This window comes from Drosophila serrata, unplaced genomic scaffold (genome assembly GCF_035046125.1).
Source record: "Drosophila serrata isolate PLE 108 unplaced genomic scaffold, ASM3504612v1 contig_184, whole genome shotgun sequence".
In the NCBI taxonomy this organism is placed as follows: domain Eukaryota; kingdom Metazoa; phylum Arthropoda; class Insecta; order Diptera; family Drosophilidae; genus Drosophila; species Drosophila serrata.
Genome location: NW_028257082.1, coordinates 9,076,877 through 9,092,668, shown reverse-complemented (window position 1 = coordinate 9,092,668; position 15,792 = coordinate 9,076,877). Strand labels below are relative to the sequence as shown.

Here is a 15,792-nt window from a genome sequence, read left to right as displayed (position 1 = left end):
CAAATACTTAAAATTAAAGGGTGGGCAAACGATAATATTTAATTTTAAGACATGGGCAAACGTTTTTAATTCAAATACTTAAAATTAAGGGGTGGGCAAACGATAATATTTAATTTTAAGACATGGGCAAACGTTTTTTAATACAAATACTTAAAATTAAGGGGTGGGTAAACGATTTTATTTAGTTTTAAGAGGTGGGCAAACGTTTTTTCTTTAAAAATCTTAATTTTAGGGGGTGGGCAAACGAAATTTTTTAATTTCAAAGGGTGGGCTAACGATTTTATTTAGTTTTAAGAGGTGGGCAAACGTTTTTTCTTTAAAAATCTTAATTTTAGGGGGTGGGCAAACGAAATTTTTTAATTTCAAAGGGTGGGCAAACGATTTTATTTAGTTTTAAGAGGTGGGCAATCGTTGTTTGTTAAAAATATTTAATTTTAGGGGGTGGGCAAACGATTTTATTTAGTTTTAAGAGGTGGGCAAACGTTTTTTCTTAAAAAATCTTAATTTCAGGGGGTGGGCAAACGAAATTTTTTAATTTCAAAGGGTGGGCAAACGATTTTATTTAGTTTTAAGAGGTGGGCAATCGTTGTTTGTTAAAAATATTTAATTTTAGGGGGTGGGCAAACGATTTTATTTAGTTTTAAGAGGTGGGTAATCATTTTTTGTTAAAAATATTTAATTTTAAAGGGTGGGCAAACGATTTTATTTAGTTTTAAGAGGTGGGCAAACGTTTTTTGTTAAAAATATTTAGTTTTAAAGGGTGGGCAAACGATTTTATTTAGTTTTAAGAGGTGGGCAATCGTTTTTTGTTAAAAATATTTAATTTTAGGGGGTGGGCAAACGATTTTATTTAGTTTTAAGAGGTGGGCAATCGTTTTTTGTTAAAAAAACTTAGTTTTAAGGGGTGGGCAAACGAAATTTTTTAATTTTAAAGGGTGGGCAAACGATTTTATTTAGTTTTAAGACATGGGCAAACGTTTTTTAATACAAATACTTAAAATTAAGGGGTGGGTAAACGATTTTATTTAGTTTTAAGAGGTGGGCAAACGTTTTTTCTTTAAAAATCTTAATTTTAGGGGGTGGGCAAACGAAATTTTTTAATTTCAAAGGGTGGGCTAACGATTTTATTTAGGTTTAAGAGGTGGGCAAACGTTTTTTGTTAAAAATATTTAGTTTTAGAGGGTGGGCAAACGTTATAATTTTGAAAAATTTTTAAAGTTGAATATTTTCAAAACTGGACGTGGTCAAAAAAAAGTAAAGGGTGGGCAAACATGGGCAACGAATGGGCAAACGATTCCAGTTTTCAAAATTTTAAAATTCAAAATTTCCCAGTACAATTTTGAAAATTTTCTAAACTTGAAGTTTTTTCAAAATTCTAAAGGGTGGGCAAACGTGGGCAAACGATGTTATTGCGATTTCCAAAAAAAAAATTTGAAAAAAGTCAACTTTTGTTTTTTCGAAAAATGATGAAAATTTTCAAAGTCGAATATTTTCAAAACTGGACGTGGGCAAAAAAAAGTAAAAGGTGGGCAAACATGGGCAAACGATGGGCAAACGATTCCAGCTTTCAAATTTCAAAAAAAAAATTTTTCCGACCCCAGCTTCTTTGAGCTGCTGGGCATCCTGTCCAGAGTTACCAGAGTCGACTGTTGCCAGGCCCGCAGCGACAACATAAATTAATTAAATCAATGCTCCTCCAATGCCCGTTTTTCGGTTGATCATCTGACACATTGACAAATCGACGGTGATATGGGGGGTGTGAGCTGGAGGAGTGCTAAGTCCAAAGTTCGAGATTTGAGGTCATGGGCTTGTACTCCCTCCCCGTTTGGGTCTTGGCCCCGGGGCCAACTTGGTTCATTTGCCGAAGTTGATTAATGCATGTATCGCTCCTTTATCGCTTTTTGTTGTCCTTGCCTTGATTTAAACTTGTCTGCCACATATGTCGTTCCCGGGCAGCAGGATCCTGGACGGAGGATGGGCATGAGCATCCTTGGCAACTTTCTTTGTTGACAAAAAAGGTGCACTGACTCCCAGCCGAACCGAATCGAACAACACAACTAATTCGGCACGATTATTCACATGCCACAGAAATTAGATTAAACTTGGCCAGCAGATTATGTGGTTGAGCCCGGTCCATTGGGTTTTTCCTATTCTCCCATTGTGGCTAAAGTTTTCCTCGAACATCTGTGCATGTCTACGATTATTGCCTTTGCCTTTAATACACCACAAAAAAATAAATATGCTTTCTATGAGCTCTAAGAAGCCTAAGACATTATAAAGAAATTATAAACGAACGCTGATACTAACATCGTTCGTATGGCAGCTATATGATTATTAGTCCGGTTTTCATAAAATATTCACAACATTTTAGAACAAAATAGTATAAAATGGATATATATTAAATTTAATCAAAATATGTTAAAAAGTGAAAAAAGTAAAAAAAAATTTTCTTAAAATTTTCCGATCGTTCCTATGGCAGCTATATACATATGTATATAGTCCGATTGGCCTTGCTCCGACTTATATACTAGTAAAATTAAATAGACGAATAACTCATAGTTTCATTCAAATAGCTTAAATATGTTTCAAAAAAAATCTCGCAGATCTGTGCATATGATTCCCAACTGGTTCTATCATCCCCGGAACGAAGTGACTGCTGCCGGCCAAGTCTCAGAGAAGTGTTGTTACAAAAGTTGCAAGTCATTGTTTATTTTACTTCATAGATAGTTACTGGTCATATATACTTACTGGTCATAGTTACTTACTGGTCATAGTTACTTACTGGTCAAAGTTACTTCCTGGTTAAAGTTACTGATACATACTTAATATAATTACTGTTTATAGTTTCTTACTTGTCATAGCTACTAACTTATGAATGATAAAGGGTATAAAAATTTTTGTTAAATATCGATTCAAAGAGCGCAAATATTTTAACCTTATTTATGATCAATTTTATATTCGATCTGATAATTCCATTGTAAGTTGCATTGGTATATAAACAGCTTCCCGAAGTTTGTTATTTTTCTTGTAGCTAGCTTTTTAAGTGGAATTACATACATGTCCCTTAAGACATACACGGCGTATACTTAATTTAAGGTTTTCCATGTTAAGTATATTTCACAAATGACCGCTTGCTGACCAGCTGTATATAATAGCCTGACATGGTTACATTACCTGCTTTAAATTTGAACTGAAATCATTACCCAGAACGGTGGCAAAACTAAATCTTATCAACATATACATAGTTACATACATCGTTAAAATTTTCAAAAATTGTCAAAAAAATTGAATATTTTTAAATCTAAAATTGAGTTTGCAGATTTGTTAGCCTTAAAACAACTAGTATAGAAACACTTTCCGAATTGATTGATTCGTATATTTTTGGTTTAGTTATGGCCTATTTCCTGCAACGGGTATACAACTTTTGTCCTCTAAAGAAAATATATTTAACGAAACTGAGTAGGAAATAGTTGAAACTCAAACATTCTTTTCTTCCTGGAATCTTTTCTCATGGTGTACGCTTCCCCCCCCCCCACTTCGAAGGAGGAGCAAATAGTAAGGACAGTTCATTGTTTGAGCCCAAAGTTCAATAGTTCGAGTCACAAGTTCACTCACCAAACAAGACGGCAAAGGCCAACAAGTGGAATCGCAGCGTCGCAGCGATTGTCAAGCTGGCGCGATGTTTCCATCGCAATCCGAAGGCACTGACAGCTGCGTACATTTTAATCCCGATTCCCGAAACCATTTCCAATCCTTTTCCCCAAAAAGTACTACATGTGTTTAGTATGTGTTCATGTATCTGTCTATCTGCCTGCCTCTCTCTGTGATACAATGACTTTCGCATTCACAATTTCCAGTAATTTGTTATTCAAACACATTGCGAATCGATTATCCGCTTGGCATGCTCCCTCCAATCGAGCAAATATGCTGATTGACTTTTGTCAAGGCTTATGTGTGTGCTCCCTCGCCTGCGTTCCCAATCAGCGCCCGAATCAGCCCCCATTCGATTCGATTCCATTCAGCTTTTGTGCTCGGATGATGGGTGAAATGCCAAAGCAAATATAAATGAGGAAACGCGGGAGGATATGGGCCCTTGTGTTGGCTTTCACTTTTACCCGGAGCCAGGGAACTCCGACCTCCGAACGAAGCTCATATATGTATGTATGGGCGGAATGCCTGACTGGTTCTATATGGGTGTGTTTCTTGTACGATAAGGCAGACAGTGTCGCGGAGAAGGTGGAGCGGCCACAATGGCAGCCGGGAGCAGAGTTCCCATAAAGTCAGTTGGGAAATGCCTGTCAAGGACTCCGGTTTAACCTTCGGCGGAGGTCTGTCTCCTCGACGCTTTAAATATTCGTCATATGCTGGAAATTTATCTTGGCCAAATGGCCGAAGGCTGAAAGCTAAAGGAAGCAGGAAGTGGGCCACCACGGATGGCCTCCCATCTGATCCCCTGCCCCGTCTCAATGTCACTTGTTGAATGGAATTGATTGCCACGCAATAAAATGTAATTGCATTGGCCCAGCTTGAATTCAATGTTAAGGTGCAAGGACATTAATTAACAGCAAGCAGCAGCTGCGGTCGGTCCTGGGGTCCTGTGGGCCCCCCGACTTCCTGTGGTCCCCGAGTTCCTGAAGTGGCTCTGATTGCTCGGCATGCCACTAAGCGGCCCGCATATTAATTAGAGCGCCAAATGGAATGGAATTAAGTGAGCTGGCAGCAATGCAAATATGCAAATTTTTTCGGTCTGCATGTCCTGCCGATGCTTTATCATCCCGGATGGGGGGTTCCATGGAAATAAACTGCAGCAGCAGTAGTGACAGGAATTCCACAAATACTCGAATATGAATGGAAATATATGAAATACGAGCGGTGCAGTGCCAAAGGTTAAAGTTAAGCTTGACAAATGTGCGCATTTGGTCGAGCTCAAGGCGAATCCTTGGCGGAGCAGCTAGTAAAAATATTGCTGGGATAATGGGACTACAATTACGACGATATATGTGTACATAATTTATTGAACGAATTCGCTAAGTGTGTTCCGTGTTAATTAAAGTAGTTAAACCGATAGCTGGGACTGGGTCCTGCTCCTAATTGACCTGAGCTCCTGCTGCAGCTGCTCGCAACGTTGGCACTCGCGCGTGAGCTGCTTGACGGCCAGTGCGTACTGCCGCTGAAGCTCCAGCAGAGACTGCAGCTCCTCATTCAGTTCGTCGCGTCGCATCCTCTCCTCATTGTACTTGTGCCGCACTTTGTCCTGGGCGCTTTTCACCCCGTCCACAATGGACTCGAACTGGCGGATGAAGTCCTCGCGGCCATGCGGACTCATCATGCCCTCGTTGTAGGCCTCGCAGATGGAGTTGAGGAGGGCCAGCTCCTTCTCTAGGTATCGCTTCTTGTCATTGAGTGTGTTGTACAGGATGTAATATTGCTTGGTCTCCAGATGCTTGCCGCTCATTTCGTTGTGCAGTTCGTGGAATCGTCGCTGGTATTGGGCAAGCTCCGTCCGATCGGGAATAGCGTCCAACTTTCTTTCGATGGCCACAATGCCGCGATTGCGTTTGGCTAGCTGCAAGCGCAGCTCCTTGAGCCGCTGCTCTTCGCCAGCCAAGGCGGCAGCTTGGGTTTCCGCATCTTGGGCACTAAACGCTTCCAAATCGCTGTAAAACAAAGTTTGTGATAAATGAATATCTTCTAATAAATTAGAGTAACCTTACTCAATTTGCTGCTGAAGATTGGCCAAATCCGAACGACAGGACTCCTTGAACTCTGCCTCGCTTTTCTTGAGCTCCTCATGTTGCTGTAGCAAGTTTTGAACTTTATCCAGCAGCCTAACAGAACATTGAAAATCAAAAAGGCGTCTTTAAACTACATAAGCAGCAACTCACTTTGGATCCGCCTTATCCGCCGTGTCTTTGTGCGCCTTCAGTTCAGCGTTGAGAGTATTTAACTGCTGTTCTACTTCCTTGGTCTTCTGGCCTTGCTCCTTTTCCGCTTCTTTTAGCTTTTCGTTGTCCTTGCAGTATCGTTTTACCTTGTGTTCTAGGGCTATTTTGGCCGCTTCGAGACGCTTCTGTTGGTTTTGTGCTTTCAGCTCTTGGGCATCGGTTTCCATTTCCAGTTTGAAGTCAGCATAGTGCTGTTGCAGCTCATGTCGCGCTGAGGGATCGAGATCAATACGCTTCTGAGTGCCCGTAAAGTCTTCCTTAGCGAGGGATAAACTGCGAAGGTATTCCTCCAAATCAAGCTGTAGTAATGATGGAAGGTTTAATTCAAATCCTTGGCTTAAATATTAATAATTTATACCTCTTCGGCTTCTCCTGCAGCCTGCGATGCCTTTCTCTCTGCACTGCTCTTGAACATGGGCCCGGGATCTCCATACTCAAGCAGAGTAAGACGGACCCTCGACACATCATCGACCCCAGGGGCTTCCTGTCGTTCGTATAGTCTCTTCGGTCCGTATAACTCTTGTATTGCCTTGATGTGAGTGGATGCCAGGCGTATTTTAGTGAGATTGTCCTTGTCGCTTTTGTACTGATAGTGATTGTGGAACTGGCCAATGGCAAATCTCTTCAAGCGCTGGCCACGCTCTGCACGGTTCTCCACCTGATAGGGTCAAGTAAATGCCATCAAACTCGACATAAGTGTTCAAAACTCGACTTACCGAAGTCCGGACCAACCACTGGATGACTGGGTGTATAGCCAGAAACTCCAGGCCCTGCACTTGATGGGGCTCCAAGCTATGCGGGCACTTCATATCAATCAACACCGAGACTATCTTCTCCACTAGAGCTCTACAAAAATAGAACGAAACTTTAGGCACCATCACCTCTCCTTGCTGCAGATATTCCCTACATTTTCTGCCCAATAGACAGGCTCTCGTGGAAGAGGAGATCCACGTCCACGTCGTAGTCGCAGCACTCGATGCACCAAGTCATTCCGCCCACAACTTTATCGAAGGCAGACAAGCCCTTTATGCGGGCACGGTAGTATCCTGCTGCCACTAGAATGTCAAATGTGTCCTGCTCCTTGGCCGTGGCATCCGAGTCCTCGCGCCGTTCCACCTTAAAAAGAGAGCCTATTCAAAACAGGGAATCCCCAGAGGATTGGTTGAGAAGCTAACCTGAACTTCACGTCCATCCTCGTCGTAGCGAGTGCCCAACTTGACATTTGGCAGGATCTTGGAGAATACATCGCGGTTAGCCATGAACAACAATGATAATTACATGCTATCACAGCGCCGGAAGCCTATTGCTTATCATATAAAATTGCAATAACACAAAAATTGACAAAACACACAGAAATATCGACAATAATTGAATTTTGGGTCTTTTTAAGAGACTGAACTTCGGTCACACTATATAGAAACACCGAAAAAAATACTTACTACATAAATTTTTAAATATGTATTAACAAACATCTTCCTGATAGTTTTAATGGCTTATTATTAATATTTAATTGTTATATTAATTGTGTATTTCAAAACATTCGTGGTAAAGGGCACAATACAAAATTAGCAAACCACCGCAGTATGACCACAGCTTGTTCTTTCGTAGTATTTCCTAAACAAAATGTTTTGGTCTCTCTTTCGCCGGTCACCGCATTTTTGGACACTTTTAAAGAGGCGGAGCAGATATTTAAAATGGTTAACTACGTCTGCCTGCTCCAGGAGGGCATCAGCAACATCCCTAAGTTTGTCGAGAAGGCTACCCATAACAAGTACGCTGTGGTGGCCACCTCAATCAACGCCAATATGTTGCCATTCGAGCCCCACGAGTCAGATCCCACATATCCAGCCACAGTTCTGAGCGCCGCCGAATGGAACTCGAAGGTGATATTCACGTTGTCCGACGTGAATGTGGACTCACCGAATGCCAAGCTGCGCGCCCATGCCAAGGAGGTGCTCTTGAGGGAGGTGACCTGGGCGGAGCATCTGCAGAACTCTGGTAACGTGATGATGCGTCTTCGAAGCCCGCAAAACGAGAACCTAGCCGCTATTGTACGGGCCAAAACAAAGGGTAAGCCGCAGATTATGAGCGAAAGCTCTTAAAACTTATGAAAAGACCTTTTCCCCCTAGGCAACTGGTTAATCCGTGTACCCATCACCAACCCGGAGTTGGACACATTTGAGCATCGCAAAGATGCTACCGAAGAAGACATTGCCAAGGCGGAAACCATTGATCCATGGTCGTGGTGGAATAAGCTGCGCTTTGCCGTCGACCACAACCCCAAAGTGAAGGTGGTGATCGAACTGAACGACTCGGATCGGCCTTGCAAGGAGACTGTGCGTCGTTGGTTGGGAGAACCCATCGAAGCCATCATCATTCCATCCTCGCTGTTCGTGAGGAATCGCTCCAACTACGCTGTACTTAAGAAGGAGTGGCAGGTTATCATCGGGCACTTCATCACGGTGCGAGCCAACATAATTATATCCACAAATCCCAACGACAACGCCTTAAACCAGTATGCGGATTACCTTAACAAGCTCATCAGCCTGAAGACCGACATTCACGAGATAAATAGGTTTGAATGAGTTAAACTATAGAAGACCTCGACTTAAAATTGCTTCTCGTCTCAGCTATGAACACGTGCTTGAGATTCCCCTGCAGCCTCTGAGCGACAATTTGGACACCTATACGTATGAGATATTCGAAACAGATCCTGTGAAATATAAGCTGTATCAGAACGCCGTGCAGGCTGCTTTGCTGGATCGTGTTAGCGACAATGAAGCCAAGAATAAGTTGGTACGTTAAAACCGCTGTATTGTTTGGAAAGCTATTACCTTTCTGGTTCTCTTTTCTAGACAGTGATAATGTTGCTGGGCGGAGGTCGGGGTCCGCTTGCCCGCGCTGTTTTCAATGCCGCTGAGCTAGCCCAGCGCCAAGTTAGATTGTACATTATCGAAAAAAATCCCAATGCCATCCGCACACTCTCCTACATGGTTAAGACGCTCTGGGCCAACAAGGGTAAGCTGTGTAAATGAGCTGCTATAAGTTAAATCATTATCTTCATGGAATCCCTTCAGATGTGCACATTTTCTCCAAGGACATGCGCGAGTTTGACCCACCAGAGCTGGCCGATATAATGGTATCAGAGCTGCTAGGCTCCTTTGGCGACAACGAACTCTCACCTGAGTGTCTGGACGGTGCCCTGAAACTGCTCAAGCCGGATGGCATCAGCATACCCTACAAATCCACCTCGTACATCAATCCTTTGATGTCTTCAATTTTGTATCAGAATATCTGCGCGTTGCCCAGCCCAACTGCCTTCGATTGCGGTTATGTGGTGCTGATGAAAAACATTTACCACATCGACGAGCCGCAGGCCTTGTTCGAGTTCACGCATCCCAATCGCGATGAGAAGATCGACAATACGCGCTGCAAGGTACTCAAGTTCACAGCGAAAAAGAATTGCGTGATGCACGGCATTGGCGGCTACTTTGACACTCATCTGTACAAGGACATTTGCCTGAGCATCAACCCGCTGACCCATACGCCTGGCATGTTTTCCTGGTTCCCCATGTTTTTCCCTACGGTGAGTAGATATCTGATCTCTGAAAATTGAATTTGATTATATTGCTTTTCTTCAGCGTGCGCGAACTCTGAAGGAGGGCCAGTCTATATCCATCAAGTACTGGCGCTGTGTGGACGCTACCAAAGTGTGGTACGAGTGGCAGGTGGTGAACTCTCCCGAAGACTGGGAGCACCAAAACATTTGCGGAATTGGCTACAACATGCGACTGTGGCCGGAGTAGGATCTGACGGATGCAATACCAAGTAGTTAAAAATTTTTTTTGACTGGAAATAGAATCAAAACCGAAGAGACCTTAATTTGTCTGCGACTTTTATTTAGGTTTATGTTTGAAAAGTTTATAAATACTCTTAACGTACATAGATGTCCTTACATATCTGTGGGTTTTATTATTTTCGTTTTGTAAAATTTAATTAATTTCCGGTTCCACGCATTCATTTAATTAAATAATATAAAATATGTATGTTTATTTAAAGCGCTGCACACGATCGCGACACGAAATCTCTAAGCGAAGGCAATTATCAGTTATTTTAAGTATGTATGTATAACGTAATCCACATAGTTTAGTTTAAAGCGGAGCTGAACTGGGCGGCGACGGGTGGCGGGGCGATCTGTTTTACGAGTTGACAATGTTAGCCTGCGGCGCTGCTCCGCCGCCCACGGCTCCTCCGCCACGGATGGCTATGGCGCCCTGCCCGGAGCGGATCGGTTTGGCGATCTGTGCCTGGGGCCCTCTTCGGCCCAGATGCTTCTGTCGCACCGCCTCCTTGATGCGATCCACCTCGTACTGGTAGCGCTTGCGGTCTCGCATTGCGCCCTCCTTCGCCTCCTTCAGTGCCGTCTCTAGAGCCTTCACGCGTTCCATTGTCGTGCGCAGGCGCTTCTCCAGCTTGGGCAGCTCGCAGCGCAGGTCGGCGTTATCCCGCACCAACTGCTTGTGCACCTTGGTCAGCTGGTCGAGATTGTTCTCCAGGAAGGAAATCTTTTGTTTTTGTGCAAGGGATCCACCGTCCTCCTCGCTCTCCTCGTTCACCACGTTCTTGCGAATGCGTTGCTGAAAGAAGAATAGATAAGTATAAAATACTATGGGAAGGTATATCTGTTAATTACCTGGAGATCCTGGACGAAGAGCTTGCGCAGGTTGTGTAGCGTCTGCAACTCCTTGGCCACAGTGTCCTCCAGGCCCTTGAGGTCCTTGCGTGCCTGTTCGCGTCGCTCGGTGGTGAGAATGATGGTCTGTAACTCGTTGGACTTCTCGGCCTCCTCGTGGCGCAGCTTTTCGTAATCGACGGTCATCTGTTGGTGGGCCAAGAGCAGCTTCTGGTGGACATCCTTCATCTCATCCAACTCATGCTGCCTGGCGGCGTTCTCGTCGCGCAGCTCGGACACCTGACGGGTATGGGCCTCTCGTAACTCGTCCATCTGGGAGTCGAACATCGTACGCAACTCCACCGCCCGCTGCTTCTCCTCAGCATTAACGGCGGAAACGTGCTCGGCGGCCTTGAGCTTGGCGCACTCCTCCCGCAGCGAGTCGATTTGCTCCTCGAGGGTGCGCTTCTTGTTCTCCGCTTCGCGCATCGACTCCTGCAACGACTTCATGCGTGCCTCGTGCTGTGAAATGAGTAGACGCAACTCGCCCAGCTCTTTCTCGTACTCCGAGATCTTCTTGTTGGAATCCAAGTGCTGGGCTTCCATGTTGGTGCAACGCTGGGCAATATTCTTCGCCTCCGTCTTCATTTTGCTGATGTACAGACGAGCCATGGTAAAGTCCTCCTCCATCTTGCTTGCATCTGTGCCAGCGAGAGCGCTCATCTTGAGGTCGATAGCTGATTCGCCAGAAGCGAGAGCCTGGCCCACATCGCCCAGTTCCCGCAGCAGGTTGGCCAGCATTTCGGAGAGACGCTTCTTTTGGTGTGAGGTCATGTCCTTCAGCTGCTGCAGTTCCGTTCCGGTGGCATTTAGCGCTGTCGCCTTCTGTTGCAACTCCTCATTGAGTGCATCGATGTCCTTGTTCTTGTTTTCGATCTCCTGAGACTTCTGGTCGTAGTTAACAGCCAGCTCTTCGAGAGCTTGGAGCACCTCCTTGACCTCCTCCTTTGCCGACTCGTTCTCCTGCTGGCTTCGTGCCATTTCGGTTTGCAAGGCCTCGTACTCCCGTCGGGCATTGGCGATTAGCTCCTCCTGCTCCATCACCTGCTCCTTGAGCTGCTCTGCGTACTGGCTCTGCTGGTTGATCTCCTCGTCTTTGTCGTCCAGCTGCTGGTAGAGTCGCTCGCACTCCGAGGCCAGCCTGGCCTGTTCGTTCGCAGCCACCGATGCGGACATGTTGGCGAGAGCAGTTCGCTGGGCGGCTTTTGCCGCTTCCGCTGCCGCAGCAGCAGCCTCCACATCGAGATTGGGCGTGCTGGCCTCCATGAGATCCTCCATGTTGATTTGCTCCTCCGCCTTGACGGTCTCGCCGGCTCTCCACCGCGCCAGCTCGATCTCCAGCTTCTCCACCTTTCCCTTTAGCCGGCCGTTCTTCTCCTTCTCCTTCTCGTAACGACGCTTCCATTCCTCGGCAGTGAGCTCCTCGTTTACACAGACCACATTCTTGACGGTCTTGGCTCGTCGGCCGAAATCCAGGGTGGACTTGGTCTCAGATTCGTTGAAGCTGGCCGGTGAGCAGCAGATGACGATGGTTGTGCGTGCGTTGCCTCCCAGCGACTCCTGCAGGATGCGCGTGAGCTTGGAGTCGCGATAGGGGATGTGCGATTTATTGCCGTCCGCCAGCGCAGATATTACATTGCCCAGCGCCGACAGCGACTTGTTAATATTCTTGGCTTCATCGAGGACCGTGCCCTCGGCGCCTGTCTTGGAAACCTTTTCGGAACCCGCCAAATCGACCAGGTAGAGTTTACCGGATAGCTTCTTTTGATTCTCCAGATTCTCCTGTTTGACGTTAATAAGGAATACTGAGTGTGATCGTGAAGAGTGCTCGTTCATGTCTGGAAGGAAGGTAATTTAAAAGATTTAGTTTGCGTTCCTTAGAAGATAAAACAATCATACTAATGAGAATATGGGAATTAAAGGAAAAAAGTCAAGTAAGCACAGACAAATAAGCTTTCTAAAAACTATATAACTAAGAAAAAGTTTAAAATAGTTAAAAGTTTTTCCCAAACAAAAAGTAGGGCGTGACAATGGCCGCTTAATTGAAACCAAGCTGGTAACAAGCTAATTATAATATTGTATCATTGTCAAGCTGAACTGTACACTGGAAAAACTAAAAACTAGTTATTATAATGAAATGGTTTACATAAACAAAACACTGGCTATACGGATACTATGATGTCCTTCGGGTATCCGCTGACTGCCTGGGTTTACTATACTTTGACTTATCAAGTTGATAGATATCAAACTCACTGGTTACTGCGATGTGACGATTGGATTTTCCCTCCTCGATCACCTCGAAGACATCCTCCGGCGATGAGACGAACCGCTCCGTGGCGCCCTTGACATAGGGCACCCGATTCTTGTCCTCGTGTACGCTGAGGTTCACCTTGGAGACGTCCAGCAGATCACGGATCTTGTCCATATAGATCTCATAGTAGGAGACCTTGATGTGGAACTCCAGGTTCACTTCCATAGCGTAAATGTGGTTGAAGATGTCATTGACGATGCGCGGTATGATACCCTGCTTCACTGAATCCCCGATCACGCCTTCCATCGTGTGCGTCTTGCCGGACGATGTCTGGCCATAGGCGAATATCGTCCCGTTGTATCCTGCCAGGACATCGGTGACAATCGACTTGGCCGCCTCATTGTAGACCTTTTCCTGGGATGCGTTCGGCTTGAAGACCTTGTCGAACAGATAGACCTTGCCCTGCGGGTATATGGAAGAATTGAGCTGTAGTTTTTCCCGGTGTATGGTTGCGGTGAAATTTCTTTCGGAGATTCCTCCTCCCCCCTGCCCAGCTCACTGCCTTTCCCGCCGACTGACTGACTGGCTTTCAAATCATTTTCAACGCATGGCCGCGAAACAGATTGTAATTATGAGCATCAAGAAATGTGGATGGCGATGGCGGGGGGAAGAATAGTGAATAACGAGCGGCCAAAGCAGAAGAAGGCGGTGGAGAAAGAGAGGCGAGTGGAGAGCGCGAGAAGTGCGAGTAATGATAATGCATATGTATGTATGGAGAGGTCTCATCTACTAGTACTGTCCCACTGTTTCTTCTTTCTTTTTTGGAACTGGTTCAATTGCTTAAGTTTGCTTCCAGGAAAATGATGAATTACACCTGCTGCCGCCGTTTAGCGGAAAACTCGGTTATGAAATATGGTCTGCATGTCGAAGAAGAGCGCCAAAAAGCATTAATATGGCCAGCGGAATGCCGTTGCCTTCAATGTTGCTCTTATTGTTTTCTGTCTTTCTTGCCTTCTTTTATATGCTTTGCGTGTGCATGACTCACTGTGGCACGGAGCGGGATGGGGATGGCAGGCGGGGAAACGCTCTAAGCGTGTGTGCTTTGGTGTGTGTGTTGGTGTTTTGCCGTGTTTTTCTGTGTACTGTAAGTGAGGTAAGCGCCCGACCGAAGGCGGACTGGAAACTCTAGAAAAGCGCATTTTTATGCGGCCCCCAAAGAACGGCCAGCTTTCGAGCATGTCTTGTGGGTGGTATTTCTCTTCTTTTACCGCCAACACACACCCCCATTCCGGGCGAGCCCGGGGAAAATCAATTTCATGCAAAGTGCTATTGATTTGGAGCGGTTTCTGTGAATATTTCCCAACTATTTTTCGCTTTACTTTATTTTTTTCGGGGCTCCACAGCCAATTGCGAATAGTAGTAGTGACGAGGGCCTCTCTCTTTCTGCTGCTGGCGTTCCATTTGCTCAGCGAATTGGGGAAGGGTAATGTTCGCTAATAGGCATGACGTCATGGCACGGCACGCAGAGATTAATGCATAACATAGTGGCGGCACTCGAGCTGGGGGGATGGGGGGGCGGACATCAAAGGGATACCGAATAATGAACTAGACTTCTATTTACCGCAATGGATATGCAGTTCTCCTCCACATTGTTGGGGAACTTGACCACGAACTTGGAGCCGGCCTTCTCTTCGCTGTCATTCAGCGGTCGGAAACGGCAGACCACCTTAATGCTGTCCTCGGCGGGAATCTCACGTTCCGCGGACATTTTCACAGCTCTGGCTCTCTTTATTGGCTCAGATCGAATCGAAAAGGCTCTAGGTGCGACCTCTACTCAGGCAGCTGTTTACGTGGATAATCCTCGCCTGGGTCGCTCCGGTCATTTAACGAGCGAATCACTCACTGCACAGGGTTTCTTCCGAACGGCGCGGTCACAAAAAACTGATACGGATGCGAATTGGGGTCACTATTCAGATTGCGGGAGTCCGTTTTGCCTTATTGGTATTATTTTGGGTTACTCGTTTCCCTAATTCTTGCTTCCCGATTTCAGTTCCGATACCGTCGTCGCACTCGCGAAAATTTGGGGCGGCTAAGAGGAGAGGCGCAGCAGTGAAAAAAATAAAATTTGTGGTTATACCAGACACACGTCTCGCCCCTTAGGTGCTGAGGGCCGGAAATTTTGGTACTGGATGCCCCGTTAGTTTACATAAGCCCGGAATGATTAATGCAGCCGTTAAATGCACTCGCATGCGACAAAGGAACCGAATTTTAGTCACTCGAAATTTTATTTGCCTATTTTCGCCTAATTCTGCCCCGTGTGGCCAGTGTGACCGCGATTGTTGCAACGCTAAATGCCACGAGGGCTCGGAAAAACATACCGCAATGACCACCGGAGTCCCAAAAAATACCAAACCAATATACTATAAAATTGTTATACGCAGTGGTCGACTCTTTAGTACCCTTAATTTTTCACCTAAAATGGCGGAAAGTTTAAACCTATGTAACGATATTGTGTTGATATGTTTGAAAAACTTATAACTAAACCAAAAATGCATTAAAAATTATTCGGAAAGCTGTTCTGTGCATATTTGTAATATGATAATAAATCTGCATATTAAAATTGTTGTATTTTTTTTTTGAAATTTGAAAATTTTTTAAAAGTCAATTATTTTGTTCATTCCTACATGTCTAGAAAGATTCACCTGTTGATGCTGATCAACAATTTATATGGATTATAGGGTCGGAAATGACAATCTCACTGCAATTATAATACCCTCAGGAATTTAAAATATGTACCATATATAGTAGTTATTAAAAGCATTCCAAATTAGCATAGATTAAACATTTCAAGTTTGAGAATTATT

At 45.0% G+C, this 15,792-nt stretch overlaps 3 protein-coding genes across 5 annotated transcripts; 1 reads left to right on the top strand and 2 right to left on the bottom strand.

Annotated features, from left to right (window-relative positions):
- Window positions 1-4,997: 4,997 nt before the first annotated feature.
- On the bottom strand, window positions 4,998-7,352 carry fidipidine (coiled-coil domain-containing protein 93). The gene is made up of 7 exons (XM_020950446.2): window positions 7,121-7,352; window positions 6,853-7,061; window positions 6,662-6,791; window positions 6,304-6,603; window positions 5,886-6,244; window positions 5,715-5,828; window positions 4,998-5,657 (listed from the first exon to the last, which is right to left on the bottom strand). The coding sequence occupies exons 1-7, from the start codon at window positions 7,202-7,204 to the stop codon at window positions 5,057-5,059; spliced, it is 1,797 nt and encodes a 598-aa protein (XP_020806105.2). The 5' UTR covers window positions 7,205-7,352; the 3' UTR covers window positions 4,998-5,056.
- Window positions 7,353-7,524: 172 nt separating this feature from the next.
- Window positions 7,525-9,827, top strand: csul (protein arginine N-methyltransferase 5). 2 transcript variants are annotated; one of them, XM_020950441.2, is made up of 6 exons: window positions 7,525-8,015; window positions 8,076-8,520; window positions 8,576-8,741; window positions 8,801-8,963; window positions 9,023-9,531; window positions 9,587-9,827. In XM_020950441.2, exons 1-6 carry the CDS (start codon window positions 7,529-7,531, stop codon window positions 9,749-9,751), a joined length of 1,935 nt encoding a protein of 644 aa, XP_020806100.1. In that variant the 5' UTR covers window positions 7,525-7,528; the 3' UTR covers window positions 9,752-9,827. The 2 variants fall into 2 exon arrangements, with proteins under 2 accessions (XP_020806100.1, XP_020806091.1); XM_020950432.2 differs by having other exon boundaries at window positions 8,061-8,520.
- Window positions 9,824-15,312, bottom strand: Khc (kinesin heavy chain). Of its 2 annotated transcripts, XM_020950416.2 has the most exons (4): window positions 14,550-15,312; window positions 12,931-13,390; window positions 10,639-12,515; window positions 9,824-10,582 (listed from the first exon to the last, which is right to left on the bottom strand). In XM_020950416.2, exons 1-4 carry the CDS (start codon window positions 14,694-14,696, stop codon window positions 10,145-10,147), a joined length of 2,922 nt encoding a protein of 973 aa, XP_020806075.1. In that variant the 5' UTR covers window positions 14,697-15,312; the 3' UTR covers window positions 9,824-10,144. The 2 variants fall into 2 exon arrangements, with proteins under 2 accessions (XP_020806075.1, XP_020806083.1); XM_020950424.2 differs by lacking the exons at window positions 12,931-13,390; window positions 14,550-15,312 and adding an exon at window positions 12,824-12,930.
- Window positions 15,313-15,792: the final 480 nt, after the last annotated feature.

What these genes read in the sequence shown, in the direction of transcription:
- fidipidine (XM_020950446.2), bottom strand. Translation starts at nt 7,204, where the DNA reads ATGGCTAACCGCGATGTATTCTCCAAGATCCTGCCAAATGTCAAGTTG. An exon ending in CTGTCTATTGGGCAGAAAAT is followed by an intron (nt 6,792 to 6,852) that starts GTAGGGAATATC and finishes CTATTTTTGTAG; the next exon opens with AGCTCTAGTGGAGAAGATAG. An exon ending in CTGCAGGAGAAGCCGAAGAG is followed by an intron (nt 6,245 to 6,303) that starts GTATAAATTATT and finishes TCATTACTACAG; the next exon opens with CTTGATTTGGAGGAATACCT.
- csul (XM_020950432.2), top strand. Translation starts at nt 7,529, where the DNA reads ATGACCACAGCTTGTTCTTTCGTAGTATTTCCTAAACAAAATGTTTTG. An exon ending in TGTACGGGCCAAAACAAAGG is followed by an intron (nt 8,016 to 8,060) that starts GTAAGCCGCAGA and finishes ACTTATGAAAAG; the next exon opens with ACCTTTTCCCCCTAGGCAAC. An exon ending in TCCCCATGTTTTTCCCTACG is followed by an intron (nt 9,532 to 9,586) that starts GTGAGTAGATAT and finishes GCTTTTCTTCAG; the next exon opens with CGTGCGCGAACTCTGAAGGA.
- Khc (XM_020950416.2), bottom strand. Translation starts at nt 14,696, where the DNA reads ATGTCCGCGGAACGTGAGATTCCCGCCGAGGACAGCATTAAGGTGGTC. An exon ending in TCGTCACATCGCAGTAACCA is followed by an intron (nt 12,516 to 12,930) that starts GTGAGTTTGATA and finishes CCTTCCTTCCAG; the next exon opens with ACATGAACGAGCACTCTTCA. An exon ending in TCTTCGTCCAGGATCTCCAG is followed by an intron (nt 10,583 to 10,638) that starts GTAATTAACAGA and finishes TTCTTCTTTCAG; the next exon opens with CAACGCATTCGCAAGAACGT.